General features: G+C 41.6%; 1 protein-coding gene across 4 annotated transcripts in view; it reads right to left on the minus strand.

Annotated features, from left to right (window-relative positions):
* Positions 1-22,388: 22,388 nt before the first annotated feature.
* Positions 22,389-24,609, minus strand: part of srrm1 (serine/arginine repetitive matrix 1) — a 44,441-nt gene continuing 42,220 nt past the window's right edge. For all 4 annotated transcript variants that reach the window (XM_073034236.1, XM_073034237.1, XM_073034235.1 and 1 more), the window contains one exon: positions 22,389-23,677. In XM_073034236.1, the coding sequence (XP_072890337.1) occupies positions 23,576-23,677 (102 nt within the window). In that variant the 3' untranslated portion in view covers positions 22,389-23,575. The remainder of the gene's footprint in view (positions 23,678-24,609) is intronic.

Here is a 24,609-nt window from a genome sequence, read left to right on the forward strand (position 1 = left end):
GTGCTGGAGCAGGGCCTGGAGAGCCAGAAGGAACTACTCCACGCTGTGTTGATAAATAAATAAAATGATTTACAAAAGGAACTGGGGAAAATTCCAACCATAAGCACAAAAGGTCTGCAGATGCTGGAAATCCAGAGCAACACTCACAAAATGCTGGAGGAACTCAGCAGGTCAGGCAGCATCTACGGAAAAGAATAAACAGTCGAGGTTTCGGGCCGAGACCCTTCTTCAGGACTGAGAAGGAAGCGGAAAGACGCCAGAATGGAAAGGTGGGAGGAGGGGAAGGAGGATAGCTAGAAAGTGATAGGTGAAGCCAGGTGGATAGGAATGGTAAAGGGCTGGAGAGGAAGGAATCTGACAGGAGAGGAGAGTGGACCATAGGAGAAAGGGAAGGAGGAGGGGGACACAGGGGGAGGTGATAGGCAGGTGAGAAGAGGTAAAAGATTATCCTAGTTGAAGAAATCAGTGACAAGAGATTTATCAAATAATTATTTTATTTCCATTTCTCTCTCAATCTCCTGTGAATGTTGCATTTTTTGTTTTGAGATCCACCCTGTATTGTCTAAAGTTTAATATGGCTGTTTTTTCTTTTAATAATTTTACTGATTGAAATAGTTCTTCAACATGATTTGTACTGCTGGAGTCCGCTGGAGCTGTTGGCCAACATAGAAGAAGAAGAGACCACTAGATTTTAGTAGACAGCTTTCTTTTATGCCAATGATGAGCATGTTTTCCTTGATATTATTGACGGAAATAAGGAAAGACTGGATAGATGGGGTTTTATTTCCCTGGAGAAGAGGAGGCTGAGTGGGCCTCCTCTCAGTATTATAAGTATTTAACATGAGAGGGATAGATTGGGTAGATGTTAACCAAAGACACTTACAAATTTCTGCAGATATACTGTGGAGAGCATTCTAACTAGCTGCATCACCTTCTGCTAATGGGTTTTGGTGGGTGGGTGGGAGCTACTCCACATGACTGAAGTAAGCTGCAGAAAGCTGTAAACTTAGCCAACTCCATCATGGGCATTAGCCACTGTAGTATCCAGGACATCTTCAGGGAGCGATGTCTCAAAAGGCAGCATCCATCATTAAGGACCCCCATCACTCAGGTCATGCCTTGTTCTCATTGCTACCATCAAGGAGGAGGTACAGAGGCCTGAAGGCACACACTCAATGATTCAGGAACAGCTTCTTCCCCTCTGCCACCTGATTTCTGAACAGTGATTGAACCCATGAACAGTATCTCACTACTTTTTTTATTTATATTTTTGCATGACTTATTTAACTATTTAATATATATTCTGACTATAATTCATGTTTTTCTCTCTATTGTTATGTATTATTATTTCTTATTTTTTGCACTACTTATTTACTTCAACCATTATATATATATGCTTACTGTAATTCACGGTTTTCATTTCTCTATTATTATATATTGCATTGTACTGTCGCTGCAAAGCTAACAAATTTTTTCTGACATATGCCAGTGATATTAAACTTGATTCTGATCTATTTTTCCCCTTCCTGGAGATCTCAAAGATGGAAGAGGGCGTAAGTTTAGATGAGATCTAAGGTAAAATGTTTTACTTAGAGGGTGGCTGGAATCTGAAATTGGAGTCAGAAACTCTCATGACTTTTAAAAAGTATCTGGACAAGAATTTGAATTACAGAGGCACACAAGACTACAGACCCATATGGGTAAATCGGATTACTGTAGGTACGGGGTTCCCAGCGCATGGTTTACAGGCCCCCTTGGTCAATTGTAGGAGTCCATGGCATAAAAAAGACTGGGAACCCCTCCTCTAGATGGATACACCTGGTGGTGTGGACATGGTGAATGGAAGGGCCTGTTCCTGTGGTGCCATGGTTCTTTGGGAGTGAGCAAGGAAGCATCTTTTGAGAAACTATCTTCATACACGAGTGCTGCCAGGTCAGGAAATGTTTGGCTCCAAGAAGGGTTTGGCTAAATGAAGGATCATTTTATCCCTTGAAGGAAAAGCAGATATTTTAAGCAGACAATGGGGGAGAGAAAATCAGTTTGATGGAGAAACTCAGCCAATCAAACAACATCTATATAGGGAAAGGAAATGCTGATGTTTTGGCTCAACTCCCAATGCAGGGTTTTGATCTGAAATGCTTTCAGATGCTGCTCGACCTGATGAGTTTCCTCTAGGAAGTTTTTTGTTGCTCCAGATTCCAGCATCTGCAGTCTCACGGTGCAAGAGCAGAGTCGGCTTCCTTCATGCTAGGAAAAGCATTGCCAGCACAGGAGCCCAGGTGACCTCCTTAAGCGCGAGAAACCCATACTCTGAAATGTCTCAACTAAAACTACATTGCCATTCACCAGAACAGAAAGTGCTTGAGTCCTGATGAGAGGCGTCTGCTTGCAACATCGGCTGTTTATTCCCGTCTGTAAGTGCTGCCCGACTTGCTGAGTTCCTCCAGCATTTTGCGTGGGTTGTTCATGCAACTGCAGAATCTCTTGTGTTTATGAAATGCACAGATCAGTTTTGATCGACATTAGGTGTTGTGTTCGATATTGAGGGAGAGTGCAGAGCATGCAGGACACTCAACTAAACTTTATTGATAACCCTGCTTGTACGGTATGTGGAGGTCCTCCCACATGGAGTGACTAGCTGCGTGGCATAGGAATAACCTATTAACCACCACAACGTTAGGTAAAATCTTTTCACCTATCTACGTTAACAAACCACACTCACCATGTGCAGAACATACTTTTATCCTCGGCATACACATCACCGAGGATCTCTCGTGGTCAGTATGTACCGGCTGTGCGGTGAAAAAAGCACAACAGTGCCTCTTTCGCCTCAGACAGTTGAAGAGGTTCGACATAAACGCTCAAATTCTATGGACTTTCTACAGGGGCACAATTGAGAGCATCCTGCCTGTTATGGGAACAGTACTTCCCTCAGTCGCAGGACTCTGCAGAGAGTGGTGCGGACAGCCCAGTGCATCTGTGGATGTGAACTTCCCATTATTCAGGACACTTACAGTGATGGGTGTGAAAAAAAGGCGCGGAGGATCATTGAGGACCCCAGACACCCCAACCACAAACTGTTCCAGCTGCTACCATCCGGGAAACGGTACAGAAGCATAAAAGCCAGGGCCAACAGGCTCCGGGACAGCTTCTTCCACCAGGCCATCAGACTGATTAATCCACACTGACACAATTATATTTCTAAGCTATATTGACTGTTCTGTTGTACGTCTTACTATACATACTATTTACTACAAATTACTATAATCTCTACATTGCACATTCAGACGGAGACGTAACGTAAAGATTTTTAATCCTCACATATGTGAAGGATGTAAGGAATAAAGTCAATTCAATTATCTCGTCATTATCCAATCCTGACAAAGGGTCTCAGCCTAAAATTTCGACTGCTTGTTCATTTCCATGGATGCTGCCTAATAGACTGAGTTCCTCCAGCATTTTATGTGTATTGCTTTGGATTTCCAGCATCAGCAGAATTCCTTGTTGGTTTTAATACCTTTCTGGCCAGCATTATTCAGGGATGTTATGTACTATCTCACCTAAACTGGTAAGATTATTCGTTTTACACAAGGGGATTAGCAAAACTTGGATTATCAGTATAGTAACACATTTTTAACACCGTGAACAAGCACCCCAAACCTTGTGAGGTCAAGTTCTACAGAAAATTAATATGTGTGTCTTAATGTAGATCCTAACATGAGACAGATGCTTTAAGACATGTCTCACACATTAAAATGCATTTTGTGTAATCAGGGAAATCTTCAACAGTGCCAAAATTTCACAAAAAGAAATCCACCCCTTCACCTAGGTCGAATAGTTCCTTCAAAACCACTGGGAACAAATTCTCCGTCCACATCTCTAATTTAAAATTAAAACCAAACAAAAAATGTGCTGGAAATACTCAGCAGGTCAAGCAGCATCAATAGAGAGAGAGAAAAATGAGTTAACATTTTAAGGCATATCCTTCATCAGATCCTTTTAAGCCCTATGTTTTCTGCCAGATGTTTAATGTCAGTAATTTTCAAATAAACTCTTTCTGGGCTTCCGGCTTCCAGAAGAGTTTATTCGTCATGTACACCGGGAAAGCACATGACCCCTTTTCTGTAATTTTCCTTTCCCCTTCAGTAATTTGTCCTAAATTCATGGGATCCCCTTCTTTGTAAAAATTCGTGGGCTGTTTATTCCTGTGTAATATTATCATTTTGATATCCCTTCAATGGGAGACTAATTTAGGTCACAGGAGAGTGAATCAACCAAGATAGGATTAATGCAGCTGCTTTTAATAGTCCTGAGATAGTTTCAAAATTAGAAATAAAATCAGCAAAGATATCAAAGGAATGACAAGGGCAAAGACTCACGCTCAAACTATGACGGAGAAGGCGATTAGAAAGATATTATCTAGTGTAGTACTGCCCTCTAATGGAGAAGTAGTGTCAGTGGTTTTAGACATTGAGCAGAATTATTCAGACCTGCGTTGTTTTTGGATTTCCAGCATCTGAAGAAGGGTCTTGGCCCAAAACATCGACTATCTATTCATTGCCATAGATGCTGCCTGACCTGCTGAGTTCCTCCAGCATTTTGTGTGTGTCGCTTTGAATCTCAAGCTTCCACAGACTTTCTCGTGTTTATTATTCAAATAAGTTTTATTCCGTCCCATTGCAGAGAGACATTTTTATTCTAGGCTCTACTCACCATTGACATTGCAATTATGAAGGCTGATTTTTTAAAATGCTTGCACCCACTTCCATCTTTACCGTATTCCACTCAGGAAGCCAGCTCCCTATGCCTCATAGCTGGATCGAAGAGGCCCTACATACACTCAGGTCTGGGTAACAGATCTCACTGCTTGATTTGAAAACAATGTAATTACTTACAGCCAGTATTTACCTTGTTATGAATGAGGAGCAACTCTGATGGGCAGAAGGGTGCAAAGTCGCCCCCCCCCCCCTTTTTGAGAATCGCAAAATCGCTATTATTTCGGCTCTGATACCAAGGAAATGAGAGAGATAAACAGCTCATACAAATTTATGAGAGAGGGGCACAGCACAGGTTGGAATGTCTCCTATTGACAAAGAGAGAGATTACTGCTATTGTCTCTTGGAGAAGAAATTGTGTATTGAGTACTGTTCTATTCATTGAAACCCCTCAGGGGGCAACCAGAGTGGTCTGGTTGAAGTGTTGCATCATCCCAACCTGATTGACAGACTTCAACGGATACTCCTATCTTTCCTGGTAAGACACCCAGTTACGGGGTTCGTAACAACCTTCAATCAACATTAATGAAAGATGCGTTGCTAGTCATTTTACATAGCTGATTTTGAGAGGGATCTGCATCAGCTGGAAAAAGGGGCTGAAAAATGGCAGATGGAATTGAACGCAGACAAGTGCGAGGTTTTGCATTTCAGTAGGACCAACCGGGGCAGGTCTTACACAGGGTAGGGCACTGAGGAGTGTGGTAGAACAAGGGGGCCTGGGAATACAGGTACATAACTCGTTGAAAGTGGCATCACATGTAGATAGGGTCATGAAAAGAAGCTTTTGACACATTGGTCTTCATAAATCTGTTGACTACAGAAGGTGGGGTGTTATGTTGAAGTTGTAGAAGGCGTCGTTGAGGCCTAATTTGGAGTATTGTGTGCAGTTTTGGTCACCAACCTACAGGAAAGATGTAAACAAGGTTGAAAGAGTCCAGAGAAAATTTACAAGAATGTTACTGGGTCTGGAGAACCTGAATTATAAGGAAAGGTTGAATAGGTTAGGGCTGTATTCTTTATAACGTAGAAGATTAAGAGGAGATTTGACAGAGATATACAAAAGTATGAGGGGTATAGATAGGGTAAATGCAAGTAGGCTTTCTCCACTGAGGTTGGATGGGGCTACAATCAGAGGTCATAGGTTAAGGGTGAAAGGTGAAAAGTTTAAGGGAAGCATGAGGGGAAACTTCTTCACTCAGATGTTTGTGAGAGTGTGGAATGAGCTGCCAGCACAAATGATGTGTGCGAGCTCAACTTCAATGTTTAAGAGAAGTCTGGATAGATACTTCAATAGGTTTCAATAATAAAATTAATAAAAAGATTTAAAAAGAAAGGTTTCAATAGGTACATTTAATGTCAGAGAGATGTTTACAATTTACATTCTGAAATTCATTTTCTTCACAAACATCCACGTTAACAGAGGAGTGCCCAAGCAATGAATGGCAGTTAAATGTTAGAACCCCAAAGCACCCCCCCAGCTTCCCCCTCCCACGCACAAACAGCAGCAAGGCAAAGACACCCCCACCCCACTCTCACCAGCAAAAAAGCATCAGCACCCTCCACCGAGCACTCAAGTATGCAGCAAAGCATCAATGTTCCGTGTTCTCCCACTAGGCCTCAGTCAGGGGCTCCGGCCTAGAATCAGCACGTCTCCGGAGCCACGGAAATCCGGCACCCTGAAGACGCGCTAGTCTTCCAGGCCGCATCCTTGGGATATCGAAAAGTGGCCAGATGTGAGGCCCTGAGAGCAGATCCCACTCCTGCAGAGAACCAGAGTCAGAGGGTAACTGCAAGTCAGGGTCTTCAAAAGAACCTTGAAAAGGAAAAGAAGATATCAAAGATAGAAATAAAGCTGTTTCCAAAGATGCAAGCAAAGGAGTTGCCATCATAACTTTGCTCTGCCCCACTTGGATAGTAGGGATATGGAGGGCTATGATCCCAGTGCAGGTTGATGGGAGTAGGCAGTTTAAATGGCTTTGGCGCAGACTAGATGGACTGAAGGGCCTGTTTCTGTGCTGTACTTCTCTATGAGAGCATGCCGTAACCAAAATGGTTGCTGTGCTTCCTCAAGATATTTCTCATGACGCAGGTCATTGTCCCATCCAATACCTACTGGCAGTCTACGAAATCCTGTAAATTATCGTCTTTCACATCCATGTTCTCCGGCCACTCACCACTACTGCAGGTGACCCATTTAACTGGCAGCTCATGCGAAACAAAAACCAAACCACCCAGGGGAACCCAATGATCACAGAAAGAATCAGAATGAGAGTCAGGTTTCGTGTCTTGAAGTTTTTTGACTTTGCTGCAGCAGTACAATGCAATATGTAATAATAGAAGAAACTGAATTACAGTAAGTACATTTATATATTAAATAGTTAAATAAACAGTGCAAAAATAGAAATTAAAACATAGTGAGGGGGTTCAACGTCCGCTTAGAAATCGGATGGCAGAGGGGAGGAAGCTGTTCCTGAATCATTGAGTGTGTGCCTTCAGGCTTCTGTACCTCCTTCCTGATGGTAACAGTGAGAACAAGGCATGACCTGGGTGATGAGGATCATTAATGACGATGCCACCTTTTTGAGGCATCGCTCCTTGAAGATGCCCTGGATACTGTGAAGCCCCTGATGGAGCTGACTAAGTTTACAATTCTCTGCACCTTATTTCGATCCTGCGCAGTAGCCCCAACCCCCTCTCACCCCCACCATACCTGACATTGATGCAGCCGGTTAGAACGCTCTCCGTGGTGCATCTGTAGAAATTTGTGAATAAAATCCACGCTGACAACAGCCAAGGTCGGGATTGAACCCAGCAGCACTAACTGCTGTGCCACTGCCAATGTACGTCTGCAAAGAGGTGGCTTCTAAAGTTCTGTAAAAGATCAATGAAGTTTAATTGGCTGAATGAAAGTAATTAACATTCCACTTTCATCATCGCTTTATATATAGTAATCTCTTATTGTCACTGGTACAGCTGCTCCCATCCCGCTTTTTAAACAGTACACTGCCAGTTAAGTTTAACCTTATTTTAACAATGAATAGCTTTAGAAATGGTTCTGGCGAAAGGTTATTAATCTGAAATACTAACTGTTTCTCTATTCCTGGGTGCTGCTTGACCTACTGTGCATTTTCAACATTTTTTGCCGGAATGACCTTAAATATGTCCTTGGCCAAGTAATATGTGACTCTGAAACTCAGAACGGGACTGAAGTGTGGAAAACATGCAGGTGGAAATTATGGGACCTTATGGCAATTATGGGACTTATATAAATGATTATGGAAATTATGGGACTTATATAAATGATTTCTAACATAACCCCTGAACTAGATGTTACATTTATTAACTGGACTCAAATGCTCAGCCTGCTATCCTCAGAATACTCGGTGAATAAACGATATAAATAAACTTAGTTAAGTAGCAACTTCGAATTCCTCGGTGTTATTAATTCGGAGGACCTGTCCAGGGCTAGACACTTAAGTGGAATTACAAAACAAGCACGGCAGTGTATCTATTTCCTTAGGAGTGGCTGCATCACAGCCTAGTATGGAAACACCAATGCCCTTGGCTGGAAAATCCTACAGAAAGTAGTGGACACGGCCCAGTCCATTACGGGTAAAGCCCTCCCCACCAATGAGCACATCGATATGAAACATTGTCGCAGAAAAGCAGGGACCCCACCATCCAGGTCAGGCTCTCTTCTCGCTGCTGCCATCAGGAAGAAGGTACAGGAGCCTCAGGATTCACACCACTGGGTTCAGGAATACTTGTAACCCCTCAACCATCAGGCTCTTGAACCAAAGAGGATAACGGCATTCAACTTCACTTGCCCCAGTATTGAAATGTTCCTACAACCTATGGCATCATTTTCAAGGACTCTTCATCTCATGTTCTCAATATTTATTTCTTATTTATTTATTGTTCTTATTTCTTTCTTCTTATATTTGCACAGCAGTTGTTTGTCCGCCCTGTTGGTGTGGTCTTTCATTGATTCTATTATGGTTATTCTTCGATTATGGATTTATTGAGTGTGCCTGAAAGAAAATGAATCTCAGGGTTGTATATGGTGACATACATGTACTTTGATAATAAATTTACTTTGAACTTTGAAAGTGATGTGATGGAAAGTAACTGGGGGTTTGATTCAGTAATTTAAATTGAACTTGAACAGAAGAATCCGATGAAAATAAAACTCTCAAAATGCATTACTGGTTACAGGAAATGAGAAACATCGGCAGAATTGGAAGGATTTAATTTTGGTCACACTGCATGATGAAACTGAGCAGAGGCACATAAATGCATTTCATCTCGCAATCTGAGTTGGTGTGAACTGGAAATGAAACTTTAACACTGCTCATTATGACAAATTGCTAAACTGAAAGCAGAAATTTTATCCCTGAACACACACACACATTTACCTCTGTGGTAACAACACTTTAATTATGTTGTCACTTATTCAATCACAACGGGAGATTTTCTAGCTTCAACTTGACCTTCCACGGGTCTTTCAGTATTGAACAAATATTGAGTCATTTCCATTAGCTCAGAAGGGCTGAAGATCATTGTTTTAAAAATGAAGTCTGCTTACTACAACCACAGTTTAATCAGGCATAGCCCCAGGCTGTCTGCCGATATGACCATATATATGGAGGAATACATTTTCCAAATTAGACGACATAGGTCTGATGCTCTCCATTCAATTTATTAAACTGAGGATCCTTCTCAATGCAAAGACAAACACTTGAACCTCATTGTTGCTTCAGGGTTTTTCTGTGATCTTGATGCTTTCAATAAGACCATAATATATTGGAGGGGAATTAGGCCATTCAGCCCATCAGGTCTGCTCTGCCATTTCATCATGGCTGATCCATTATCCCTCTCAGCCCCGATCTCCTGCCTTTTCCCCCTATCCCTTCATGCCCTGACTTCCTGGCAGCGTGGATCAGAGGGTGTTTCTGTCAACGGGAGACACATGTTGGTCACAATTGCGGGGTCAACGCGGAACAAAATAACATTTTGAACATGAGCGTTGGTGTCGATTGAGCTAATTATTTGAAATCAAGGAGAAATCGGGTGGAAGAAAATAGTGACGGAATTAGACAGAGGTAGCTGGCCTTCTGGTCTGCTTCAGCACTAACTTTACAGAGGCTTGGATTTGGGCATCCAGGCTTTCCAGCCGAACAGAACCTCAGCAATCTCTGCAAGTAGGCGGTAGCAGTGGCTAACTGCTGAGCAAGAGAGAAAAGGGAGGCAAAAAGGCTGGAGATGAAGAGGAAGTAGTATTGGAGTGAGGGGCAGTAAAGGTCTATTTATTAGACAGGAAGTGCTCTTGAAATAGAGACAGGAGAAGGAACACCCTAGAACTGCCTCCACCTTCTGCCTGTTCACTGCAAATTGCTGAACTGAGGCTGTGGCCTAGAACTAGCAGGCTCCCGAATCAGCTGCTGTCTTTGTGGCTGCGGACTCACTTCCATGAACTTCAGTTCTGGTGCTATTTGCTTACTTTTATGGTTTGCAGTATTGGCATCACAGTGGTGGTTGTGACGTGTCTAGTGTGGGAGTGTAGTGGGCGGTGCTTGTCGCTCTCACTTTCAGCTTCCATCACCGGCTAGCAGTCTCGCGAAAAGGAGAGCTGAATGCGTAAGTCTCTCCCTGCCGGTACACAGACACTTCAACAATAAGCCTCACGTGGTGCCTCCTCACTGGCGACACACGGAAACTGAACTCCTTTTGGACTCAGACTGAACCACAAAGGACGGGGAGGAGGCCTGGCCACTACACACATAGCACGCAAGCCCACCGGTGTGTGTGGACTCTCACTGGTGCTCGTGAACCAGGTCCCCAGCTATGGGTAAAAAGCTCTGCTGCCTTGCGGCCAGCCTTGGGAGAGATGAGTGCCACGGGAGCAAACCCAGACAGCAGACCCAGAGTGGAGCCCCTAAGGCGGCTGGATGTCATTGAACGTCCTTCCAGTAGCTCCTGCAGCCAAGCTGGTGCCAAACATATTGCTTCATAAGCTTTCCTTTGGACTACACTGGTGAGGGTGAGAGGGGGTCTGGGCATCTCAGGATCTCCATTCCTTCCACCCAGGCTTGTGATTATCATCAAGACCCATTGCCCTTCTAGACAGACGGATGCCAGCCAACATTTTTTTGCTTGTTGGGTGTTTGACGGTCTTTTTTTAATGGGTTTGAATAGGTCTCTTTGTTTTGTGGCTGCCTGTAAGGAGGGGAATCCCTAGGTTGTATTTAGTATACATACTTTGATAATAAATGCACTTTGAACTTTGAAACCCAGATCTTTTGATGGGCTGGACTATCTGTTACCAAGAATTCTAAGGTACAGGTTAATGGAAGTCCCTGAATATACCGATAGCGAAATCAGCCAAACTCCAATGTTAGCATGCATATCCTTACTAAATGCACACTCACTACTGACTCGGGTGTAGTCAGTTTGGCTTCTATTCCAAATACAGAGGCAAAAATACGAGGTTAAAGATCTCGATGTTGTTAAGTCAGAGACCTCAAGGTGTTATTCAAAAAATAACGACTAAGAACTTGCTTAACATCTGGCCATTTGCAGATTGGTCTGCACCAGTTATTATATTGTTGGACTGTGAAAACGAGAATGAACACCACTTCTCAGACATTAAGATGCTGCTCGACCTATATATATGTAGGCCTCTGTTAGGCTCGATAGACCATGTTTCCAGGGCACAAGCCTGGGCAAGGTTTTGTTTTTAATGGAAGACCTGCAGTTGCCCAAGCTGCAAGTGTCCCCTCTCCACACCACCAATGTTGTCCAAGGGAAGGGCATTAGGACCCATACAGATTGGCACCGGTGTCGTCGCAGGGCAATGTGTGGTTAAGTGCCTTGCTCAAGGACACACATGTAGCCTCAACCAAGGCTTGAACTAGCGACCTTCAGGTCACGAGATGAATGCCTTAACCACTTGGCCATGGACCAACACACCTATCTATATATATATAAATAGCTATGGTGTCTAAGACTTTTGCACAGTACTGTTGTAATTTTATGTTTTGCTCTATACTGCTGCTGCAAAGAAAAAAGTCATGACATGAGTGATGATAAACCTGATTCCGAAATGGGTCTCTGTTGTGGACTGAGAGTGGGAAGGGGGCAGGGAGAGGGGAATCATGGTGGCAAAAAGGGAAGGGAGAGGGGAGGGTGTGGGAAGCACCAGAGAGACATTCTATAAAGATCAATAAAACAATTGTTTGGAATCTAATGATCTTGCCTGGTGTCTCTGGGCTGGGTGTGTCTGCACACACACCACTCCTCTGCCCTGGCACACCTTCTCTGCCACCTGTCTCACCCGCCTCCCACCCTCATAATTCCCAATATCTCACCAAATTTACAAACTCACTCTCTGCTCCATGTTAACAAATACAGTACTGTCCAAAGGCTTTAGGTACACTAGCTATATCAGAATCAGAATCAGAATTAGACTTTAATCGCCAAGTACCTATGCACATACAAGGAATTTACTTCCGGCAGATGTTGTCTCTCTGCTCATAACAATAATAATGATAAATATAAATGAAAATATAAATTGTACATACAGGTAGTGCAATCCAAGTAATAGTTAGCTGACAGTTAACCGGCATATATATATATATATATATATATATATACGTATATATGTGCTAAGATTTTTGCACAGTACTGGAGTTTTGGAAGTCCTGGACTGAGGAAGCATGTGGAAATCCAGTCTATGTACATGTGAGATTTACTCCCCCCAAGTGTACATGGGGCATCACGGGAGCACAAAGGTTGGTGCAATGTTATTACTGCTTGAGGCCACACTATTTGGATTTCAATTCCAGCGCTGCCTGTAAGAAGTCTCTATGTTCTCCCCATAACCGAGTGGCATTTTCCAGGAGCCCTGGTTTCCTCCCACAGTCCAGTGTAGGTCATTGTGAATTATTCAGTGATTAGGGTGGGGTTAAATAGATGGGTTGCTGGCTGGCATGGTGCATTGGCCCAGAAGCTGTATCTTTAAATAAAAAATAATACATAAAAACCTATTTCCAACCACGTTAGACAGGAGGTCCTGAATTAACAGGATTCTTAACTTCTGTTGGCAAGAAATTATAGTCAAATTCATGAAGGACAAATTTACCCAAATATCACAATAGTTCAGTTCACAGAATACTGTATGATTCAATCGGTAAGGAGCAGAATTATATTGTTTGTTTGACAGCCCCATCCTCTTTTCAGACTAATGAGCCACATCATAGCAAATTGACTGAGAAAGGCATATTTAAGATAAGGGGCTGAAGTAGGTTGATGAAGCAACTATCCACTTTTGGTGGGATGCACAACTCAACAGCGGTGCCATTTTCTACTGACCGTATTATCAATTGTATCCAGATACAAGCCTCCCTGTAACAAAAACAGAAAGAACTTTACATCAGAACAGAAGGAGCAGCACATTAGCGTAATGGTTAGCACAACACTTCAGAGCTCCAACGACCCAGGTTCAATTCCCGCAGTTGCCTGCAAGGAGCTTGACGTTCTCCCCGTGGCCGCGTGGGTTTTCCTCCGGGTGCTCCAGCTTCCTCCCACAGTCCAAAGACGTACTAGTTGGTAGGTTAATTGGTCATTGTAAATTGTCCCGGCATTAGGCTTGGTTTAAATTGGGGCTCAGCTCGAAGGTTTGGAAGGGCCTATCACACACTACATGGCAATAAGTAAATAAATAAATAAGAATGGTGTTTGGCAGAGGGAAAAGTGCCAGGATGAAGTATTTTGAGGAGTGGTAAATTGAGAGAGACACACTGTCCTAACATAGTAGCTTAAAAAAAATCAGATAAGGTGCACAGCTGATGAACATACAGTGATCAATGAAGTTGGTGAGCTGAAGGTATTTAAGAGTATGTACATGGTCTTACAATATGAGGTAATATTAGAAATATGGCTCAATGCAATTTGAGATCAAATATTCCTATCATCAAATGATTCAGAAAAGATGAGCACTGTGCATTACTGGGAGGGACTTTAGGTGAGTCCAACTTCGATCAACGTGATTACACCCTGGATTAGGCTGCCTCAGTAGCACCAAGTCAAATGAGCAGGATGTCATAATGGTTAAGCAGCTAGACTAACAACTAAGCAGTCCAAGTTTCTGGTTCAGACAAAGTTGAAATCCAACCCCAAATTCAATGAAATTTGAAGAGATAAAATCACAATGTAAAGCAGAAACAATGAATGATTAGGAACTTGTCTGAGATAAAAGTGTATCTAGCTCAATTAAGTCTTTGGCAGCAGGGATGGGCCAATAATTGCATCAATTGCCATTGATGTCTGCATTCCCCAAATGAGGAAATTAGGTCGAGGATGCAGAATTGATTTTGAGACAATAATAGCACAATTCTCTCTCCGAGTTGAAAAAGCTCCTGTAAAATAAGGTCACTACAGCAGAATCTGTACAGCCAATTAGATTCAGCAATAATTTAGTGGATACCATAGATCTGCATGTAACATCAAGGAAAAAGAGAATTAAATTTGCAACCAAACTGCAGATTCATAAATTTCTAGATATACCATGGAGAGCATTCTAACTGGCTACATCACCATCTGGTATGGGGGGATGGAGGTGGGGGGCTCCTGTACAGGCTTGAAAGAAGCAGTTGTAACTTAGTCAACTCCATCATGGACATTAGCCTCCTTAGTATACAGGAGATCTTCAAGGAGTGATGACATTATTAAGGAACCCATCAGCCAGGACGTACCCTCTTCTCATTGCTACCATCAGGAAGGAGGTACAGAAGGCTGAAGGCACACATTCAACGATTCGGGAACAGCTTCTTCCCCTCTGCCATCAGATTTATGAATGGACATTGCACCCACGAACACTACCTCACTACTTCTTTATTTCTATTTTTGCACCACTCATCTCTCAATTTTATATATATTCTAACTGTAATCCACATTTTTTTCTCTCCATTATTATGCGTGGCATTGTACTGCTGCTGCAAAGACAACAAATTTCACGACATATGCTGGTGATATTAAACCTGATCCTGAGATATGCAAAGTAGAGTATTACCGATGTAGAAATTCTACCTAAATAGGGCTGGCACAATGTAGTGAGGGAGTAGAACTTCGAACTGGAGAACTTCTTGAACCAACATCTTCACTGCCGTAAAAAAAAATGGTTTTAGTTCTGGGGAAATGAACAGAGGGTGATGAAAACTTTCCACTAGGAGAGATCTGAGCTACAGGAGTCGGAAGGAATCTCCTATAATCTCATAATTGCTGTGTGCTTGCCCCTGTCCTTTGTTATTTGATCCAACTTGGCTTCTGGAAAAAATCTTTGGGAGCCTGACTCTGGAGATTGTTACCACTTTAACAACCTTCCTCGACAACTATCAGTGTAGTCAGGCTATTGGGTGATAATAAATCTTGTTACGTACCCGTGACAGTGGTGTTGAAGCTATACTGGACTTAAGGCAGTGGTCTTGTGATGGTGGAGTGACGTCATTTTCCTGCCAGTAGAGGTCATGTGACAGGTTTTTTTTTACAGGGTATAAAAGGAGGACCCCTCCCTGTGAGGAGGGGCAGTTCGTGGCTGGATTTGCCATTTTGACTCCATGCCACTGCGTGGTTCAATATTAAGACGCAGTTTGGTTGAAAGATGGAGTTTTATTTAATGCCTAAAGTTTAAAAGGTCATTGCCGGCAGTTCCTTTATAATACTGCCAGTTAAAAATCAGTGGAGAGTGAAGATCGGAGTTCGGGAGCTAAAAGATCGAGGAAAGTCGATTTCGACGGTGAAACAGGTTCGACCTTGTTTGATCCTCATTCAGAAGGAATTTGTTGGCTGTCCCTGTGTTAATCCCTGCGAAATAGCAGAAAGGATTGGGGACAGTTTTGTAAAGGAAAGGTCAGTGCCTTTAAGCCATTACATTTTCATCTTCGTAAATTCTCCGTGGGAAAAGTATAGTTCGACTGGGAACCGCAACAACACGACGTGAAAGAGAATTTAAATCGTCTAAAAAGTCTCTCCTTTAATGGACTGTAAGCATTTTGAACTTTAGCAGTACTACTTTGAAGAACTGTTTTTGCAACATCGCTTTAAGAACTGTTTAAGCTTCATTGCTTTAAGAACTGTTTAAGCTGCCGCACAGCAGCTAACTTCCGGTTATGTTAGTTGTTTGTTTACTTTTTGGGGGTTTGTTTTTCAGTGTTTAATAAACGTTTTGTTTGTTATAAAAACCCTGCCTCGCTCATGTTTATTGTTGCTGAGTCTGTAACAATCTCTTCTGACATTTAATGTCAATTTAAAAGAATTATATGAAATCATTCTCACACTCAACATCATTTCAAATGACTAGTTTAATTAGTTGACGTCCTCCATTTGCATGACTGTAGAACTTAAGCCAGGATAACTTGCAGGCTCAGAAGAGTAGCGGAAAGCCTCTGGGTTATTGTTTGTTTATTGATTTTATTTATTCAGAGATACAGCACAGACGGGCCCTTCCATCCCTTCGAGCCACTCTGCCCAGCAACCCCCGATTTAACCCTGGCCCAATCGCGGGACAATTTACAATGACCGAGTAACCTACCAACCAGTATAGCTTTGGAATGTGGGAGGAAACCAGAGAACCCTGGAGGAAACCCATATAGTCACAGGGAGAACGCACAAACTCCTTACGGTTCTGTTCACTGGAGCATCTGCAGGCTGGTGGAAGCACCAGGGTGGACAGTCCCACCATGCCTTAATGCAGATGTCAGCAAAGTTAACTGGGACTTCCATCAAGATGGCTGGGTAGCAATAATTGATGTGGAAACCAAAAATTGACCTTCAAAGGGGTGGTTCAAACACAGGGCAGTTATATTTGCAGAAGCAGGATAGATAGGAAAGTTCAGGTTAGAGCTGCCATATTTACTAAAATATAATAATTTTTCAGTTTACTTTTAATTTAACTTCATTAATTTAAAACAACTATGCCACATTGACATTAACCAGCAGACCTAAAAAGAAAAAGGGACAGAGAGAATACAGAATTGTAACCAATATATATGTGAATCCAACCATCAGAAGTACAGACTTAGTGACCAAAATAATTTCAGTCAATTAATCTTTTCCTTGATATTCAGTGGAAATTCACGTCACAGTGCAGTGAGTAGAAGTTGGTCGCAGTAGAAGAAACGGAATATACCCCTACCCTAAAAGAACATTCATGAAAATTATTTTGTCAGGGAAAAATAATTATAGATTCCGGTCACAATGTTTCAATCTTCAGTTTGTGATTGCATTTAAATTTTAATTACATAGAAATAATAAAACATTTTAGTTATATACTTCGAGAATTGCACTGATCTTCATAAGAATAGTCCAAGAAATGCAAGACCATAAAAAGTAGGCTTCAACACATTAAGCTGATATCATTATTTTATACAATTATAAATGATGTCTTTCAGATTTGATCTCCCTCAGTAACCACGATCCCTGATCTTTCAAAAATGTATCCACTTTCCCTTTAAAGACACCTCCACAACCCTCCAGTTTGAAGGATTCCAGACTACCCTGAGAGAATTTTCAGAGCAACTCAGTTTTAAATTACCATCACTAATCTGGTAACTAAGTCTTTCTTTTCAAGATTCTTTCTCTAGTGAAACATCTTGACACCTACCCGCTCTCATTTGTCCAGATCACCCTTTATTCTTCTAAATTCCAATATTAAGACTTAATTTCTTTAGCCTCTTGCAAAACAGCCCTCTTTATCAGAAGACAACCCTCCTTACACAGGTATTAGCCGAGAGAATGTCCTTTAAACTGCATCCAATGCCTATATATAGTTCCTTAAGTAAGGGGACCCAATCTGTACACAATAATACTTTTCTAGTTTTAAATTCCAACCCCCTTACAATGTAGACCAATATGCAGTTTGCCTTCCTAATCACTTGCTGCATTTGAATATTTGAAATCGATGTACAAGGAAAACCCTGCATCTAAAACATCTACAATCTACACTGTAGCCACTTTATTAAGTAACACTTGCTCGTTAATGCAAATATCTAATTAGCCAAATATGTGGCAGCAAATCAATGCATAAAAGCATGGTCAAGAGGTTCAGACCAAACATCAGAATGGGGAAGGCATGTGACCTATGTGGCTTTGGCCGTGGAATGATTGTTGATGCCAGATGAGGGGGTTTGAGTATCTCAGAAACTGATCTGGGATTTTCACTCACAAGAGTCACCAGAGTTTATATGAAATGCTGCGAGAAATTCAACATTGTGTTCAGCATTCAACATGATCATCCCTCAGAAACTGATTGGAAAGCTGAGCCTACTGGGCCTGAACACCTCCCTCTGCAACTGGATCCTAGACTTCCTGACTGGGAGAGCTCAGTCAGTCTAGATCGAGAGCAGCATCTCCAACACCATCACAATGAGCAGGGCTGTGTGCTCAGTCCACTGCTGTTCACTCTGCTGACCCACGACTGTGCTGCAACACACAGCTCAAACCACATCATCAAGTTTGCCGATGACATGATCGTCGTGGGTCTCATCAGCAAGAATGACGAGTCAGCTTACAGAGGAGGTGCAGCGGCTAACGGACTGGTGCAGAGCCAACCACCTGTCTCTTAATGTGAACAAAAGAGATGGTTGTTGACTTCAGGAGGGCACGGAGTGACCACTCCCCGCTGAACATCGATGGCTCCTCGGTAGAGATCGTTAAGAGCACCAAATTTCTTGGTGTTCACCTGGCGGAGAATCTCACCTGGTCCCTCAACACCAGCTCCATAGCAAAGAAAGCCCAGCAGCGTCTCTACTTTCTGTGAAGGCTGAGGAAAGTCCATCTCCCACTCCCCCCCCCCCACATCCTCATCACATTCTACAGGGGTTGTATTGAGAGCGTCCTGAGCAGCTGCATCACGGCCTGGTTCGGAAATTGCAACATCTCAGATCGGGAGACCCTGCAGCGGATAGTGAGGTCAGCTGAGAAGATCATCGGGGTCTCTCTTCCCGCCATCACGGACATTTACACTACACGCTGCATCCGCAAAGGAAACAGCATTATGAAGGACCCCACACACCCCTCATACAATCTCTTCCCCCTCCTGCCGTCTGGGAAAAGGCTCCAAAGCATTTGGGCTCTCACAACCAGACTATGTAACAGTTTCTTCCCCCAAGCTATCAGACTCCTCAATACGCAAAGCCTGGACTGACACCTTGCCCTATTGTCCTGTTTATTATTTATTGTAATGCCTGTACTGTTTTTGTGCACTTTATGCAGTCCTGTGTAGGTCTGTAATCTAGTGTAGCTTTCTCTGTTGTTTTTTTTAACGTAGTTCAGTCTAGTTTTTGTACTGTGTCATGTAACACCATGGTCCTGAAAAACATTGTCTCATTTTTACTATGTACTGTACCAGCAGTTATGGTTGAAATGACAATAAAAGTGACGACTTGAAAACAAAACATTCAGTGAGCAGCAGTTCTGCAGAGGAAAATACTTAGATAATTTGAGAGAATAGAAGAGAATGGCCAGATTGGTTCAAGTTGGCAGGAAGGTAACAGTAACTGAAATAACCACACGTTTTAACAGTGGTGTACAGAAGAGCATCTCTGCATGCACGTCACATTGAACTTTAAAGCTGGACTACAGCAACAGAAGACCACATCGGGTTTCACTCCTTTGCTGATAAAGTGGCCACTGAGTGTAAATTGTAGAGAACCAAGAACTGCAACTGGAATACTCCCCAACTACATTCTACCACGCAGACCCACCTATGCTCACAACTGATACCGGGACACTTCCCCTAACACCATGAACTCTAATCTCAAAACCCAGCCTTTTATGTGGCACTTGTCAAATGGTGTCAGAACAAGCCCCATTCATAAAACTGGAAAATAACTGATAGACACTTTGGCCATTGCTCTTTGCAATCACATTTTTGACATTCTAAAACAATTAAACATAGCTTTAAACTATTCAAAGGTAAGGGAAAAAGTAATTTAGACAACTCATAAATCTACAATAATACATGGTTTGGTCCTTTGAAACTATCAAGGTAAATGTTAAAACTGTCCATGTGCCAGGTGCAAACTAGCAGATTGTTTAACCAGATTCCCTCAGCATGTTGCTGATTAGCTACAAGTTCAGGCTCCATTCGAGAACTCTTCAGAACACTACCTCAGTCAGCTGACCAGAGTTCAGTCTTCATATTCAAGTCAAAAAAAGTCTCCAGAAAGTCTGGGTCAATGTGGAAAATGATCCTGGTCCTGGTGTCCAAAGTGAATGGCTCATTTTGAGTCCTGTTTTTCTGAGACACAGGGTTCTTTCTATGTGGTGATTTTGGCAGCAAAGAATAATGTAAAAAGTGATGGCCCAACACCACTTTCTTTTACAATGTATTTAATAAAATTAAAACAACTTTTTCAGAGAAATTACTATTATCTGAATCTTAACCGCCACCCATGGATCAGTAACAGTAATTTCATATAGAGTTTAAAGAAACAGAGTTCATTTCTCACTCTTAAAATATAAACAATTAAAAATAATATTCTTTACAATGTAGCACCACCATGAGCTACTTTTCAACTTTAAACCAACCACTGCATTTATTTATTGAAATATAGAGTGGAATAGGCCCTTCAAGCTACACTGCCCAGAAACCCCAAATTTAACGCTAAAATGTACAATGAACAATTAACCTACTGACCCTTGCGCCTTTGGACTGTGGGAGGAAACTGGAGCACCCAAAGGAAACCCGCAAGGTCACAGGAAGAACGTACGAACTCCTTACAGTGGCGGGAATTGGTCCCGAGTTGCTGGCACTGTTAGCTCAACTAAAGCGTTGAGCTAACCATTATGGTACCGTGCCGCCCGGTTCTAATCTACCTGCTCAAATGCATACTAGTATTTCTGACACGAATTACATTAGGGCACCTAGGCAATCATCTTTCCCGTTACCACCCAAGATTACAAGTTCATTCATTTTAGTGCCGTTTGTAGGACACTCTGGCGAACTACCAGCTACCCTTGATTACAAACATTGATATATGGAAACAATGTGTTTGCTTATTAAGCACACATTAAGTATATGGATATGAAAGCATCTATAGAAATATCTCTTCTTTCTTATCTGGGTTGTTTAAAGTGTTTGAATGCATAAAAAAATGTAATTTCTAGCCTGCAGTTTTTTAAAAATTCAGTGTGAGAAACTGGCAAAATCTGATCTATGCCTTGTGTTGATAAAGCTACATTGCTGATTTGGCAATAAATCACATGGTGCAGGGGAGGAGGCTAACAGGGCAGCATGGCTAGTAAGGGATTCAGTTCCTACAACTTCCTGTAAGGAGTTGGTACGTTCCCTCTGTAACCGTGTGCGTTTCCTCCCACATTCCAAAGACAGGTGGTTAGGGTTAGGAGCTGTGGGCATGCTATGTGTTGACATAAAAGGGCACACGACTAACTTACAAATTAACATGGAGAATCACAATTAACCACTGATGGGCAATTTCAATATTTTCCTTCTGAAATTGCTGCTAGTAATTTGCACACCTGAAGCACCCTGTAATAACTCGATAATGACCTTATGGATCTAATTCTCCTCAGAATCACTCCCCTGCTGTTCTTCTTTGGGATCCATTATGCATGAGAGAGGGGCAGGGAGATTTGGGGTTCCTACATTTTTTTCTGTCATTCTTTCGGGTTTTTCTATTTCGAGGATCCCTGCAGAGAGTAAGAATTTCAGGCTGTATATTATATACATTCCCTGATAGTAAATGTAACCATTGAACCAGTGACAGACAGGACCTCAGATTAATACATCACCTCTGAAAAGACATGTCACCTCCCTCAGTATGGCACTGCCCAGACTTTTAGGTCAAAGTTTCTGGAGAACAGCTTAAACCTATACCTCTGATTTATCCCTTTATGGCAGCAAACACCAAGTCCTTTATGATAATTAACCAATTTGGGTAATTTAGCACTTAACATTTCAAAATTTTGCCCCATTTTCCTGAAATATAAAGGGTCGAAAAATAACATACGAAACGTTATGGTGTAGAATAGAAATGGGCGTCTCAGTGGCACAGCGGTTAGTGCAACAGTATCACAGGACGGGTTGTTGGAGTACAATTCTGCCGTCACCTGTCAGGAGCCTATATATCCTCCTCATGGAATTTGCGGCTTTTCTCCTCGTGCTCCAGCTTGCTTCCACAATCCAAAGACATACCTGTCAGTAGGTTAATTGGTCATTGTAAATTGCCCCATGATTAAGATAGGGTTGAATCAGGGGTGATGTTGGGCAGTGTGGTCCAAAGGGCTGCAAGAGCCTATTCGGTGCTGTATTGGTAAATAAATAAAAGCTCATCCATGCCAATTGTGATGCCTAGCAACACTAATCAGATTTATCCGTTTACTCTTTTCTGACCCACATATCTGCCCAATTGTCCCGGAAACTTTGTACAGGGGAAAACCTCTATAGATATTAAGACTTTCATATACTCAGGGCTAAATTCCTTTGCTGTAAACAATTTTGGCCAAAATAGTAATAGCACAATTTATCATAAAAGGTGTGCGCTTCATTTGCTGAAAACTACAACTCTGCAAGAAAACAAAAAGCCTGGAAGAAAATTGAATTTAGAAATTTAATTTCCATTTATTACTCCAGCTTTTTACAGCTTTATAATTCAACGTTTATAAAAAAAACAAAACCCTTTGAGTCAAAAGATGACAAATTCAAAATAGTCATTACAGATTTGTTAAGCTCCCACAAAAGAACAGCATCTAAACAAGTTTTTACTTTCAGAACAACCTTAACAGTAGAAGACACGAACAGCTTGGATGAAACCAACCTGTTACACAAAGCAAAGTACAATCCAAAGCTACTGTCAGCCAGGAAACTTTAATCCTTCAGATCCCGGCAGTACCATCCTCTTCCTATTAACATTTTTCATTTTTAAAGAGACTTCCAGTGTTCTAGATACAGCACATTTTCACGTGAAGCTCTTTGTAAAGAATATTGTGGACAATCAAACGGCTCAAGTAAAACTCAAACTCTGCAAAAACTACACAACAGATCATATTAGTGGATTAAACACAAAGGACTTGTACACTTACATAAACGATGTGACAAAATACCATTACATAATGATAGCCATGACAAGAACTGCGAAGTAATTTTTAAAATGTAACCCTTTCAGAGCTCAGCTGCGAACATAAATTTAGTCAATTCAGCATAAGTCTAGCTGAATCACCCTAAATTTACTGAATTTATTCTATTTAAAAAGTGATTTTATCAAATCAAATGCACATAATGGACTTATTAATCTTAAGCAGACCACTTAGAAAGGAGTTAGAAGACCTTGAGCCACAAACTTCCCTAAGGCTCTGCTCCTAAGACCATGTTCTGTTGGCAGAAACCATGATTTGTTGTTAATAGTGGAAACACTATTCTTCAAAAAGCTGTGCCAGATGCTAAAGAATAAATCTCACGTAAGTGCAGCAACTTGCAGCTCTTGGATTAAAACCACCAACAAATTGAGACAAAAGACTTTCCAAATTATATTACGTTTAAAGAAAGATACAGCTGTGAAAAATCAAAGCTGAAGAATTTTGTTCTGTGATAAAACACAAAATCATTATGACTGACCTTTATGAAATATAATTCTAGTATTGGTAAGAGGCAGTGTCAGTGTTCATGAATGGTATGGCGGATGCCTTAATGTACTGGAGTCATTATAGCAGCCAATTTTAAAATGTACAAAGCCCTTGTGCCTAATCCATTCAGTCTCCTTAAGTTAGTTTACTTCAGTACTCTTTCAAGATGGTGGTGAAGCTTGAGCTTTCCTCATTGACCGCAGAGCCTTCTCTCGGAGATGCTTTTCTAAATCATCTAGGTTTTCTTCCTCACTTTCTGATTCCTGTAAAAATCAATTAATCATGAGGAATTACTTTACAATGTTACTTCTGACAGAGAAAATATATTCAGCTTCCAGGCTCAAAGGTTTAACTTAAATAGAACGAAATTTTATAATAACAGATACAGATAGTTATTTTGAATAGCAATGTTTAGATACAGTTATACATCAAGGAAATAAGATTTTAGCCTGAGTTTATAATGCCCTTTAAGATCCATCTATAGTACTCCTACATTGATTCCATTTTATTCTTCCCTTCTTCCATTTACTCCTTCCATATTCTACCATCTATAAAAGAGACCAATTAACGTACCAATCCACGTCATTGCAACGTGAAAGAAAATGGGGGCACCCGGGGAAATCCTGTGCAGTCACAGTTAAGAATATGCAAATACCACCCAACAGTATCAGGGGCCGGACAGAAATTGAGACTGTGTCACTCCAAAGAAATATCTATATACTTCCCAAATGAGTTCTAATGAGCTGAACTGTACTGAAATATGCCTTCTGATTTTGTGTTTTAGTCTGGTTTTTGTTGTTGTTGCTGTTTGTACAATTTTTTGCATGGGGGGGCGTGGGAAGGGGTTTTGGCATTTTTGTTTGAAGGGGTTGGTTCCAGAGTGCTTGTTTCGTGACTGTGGGAAGACGAATCTCACAGTTGTACACTGCATGCACACTTTGATACTAAATGTACTTTAAACTTTTGAATCAACAAAATTAATCGGACTCACTCCTAGCCAACTTTACAGAGCTCCTCTTGCCCCTCTTATTTGCAATTCGAGTTTAGGAATTTCACTAACATTAATCAGCCATTACTACCTAAATTTAATCCACATTAAAGGCATCAATCAATGCTCTTCAACCCACTGGTTACCAAGGAACAGCAACCCCAGACAAGCAATAAAGTTAAAAATGTGTACAAACCAATAAGGGCA

This window comes from Hemitrygon akajei, chromosome 32 (assembly GCF_048418815.1).
Source record: "Hemitrygon akajei chromosome 32, sHemAka1.3, whole genome shotgun sequence".
Taxonomy (NCBI): Eukaryota; Metazoa; Chordata; class Chondrichthyes; order Myliobatiformes; family Dasyatidae; genus Hemitrygon; species Hemitrygon akajei.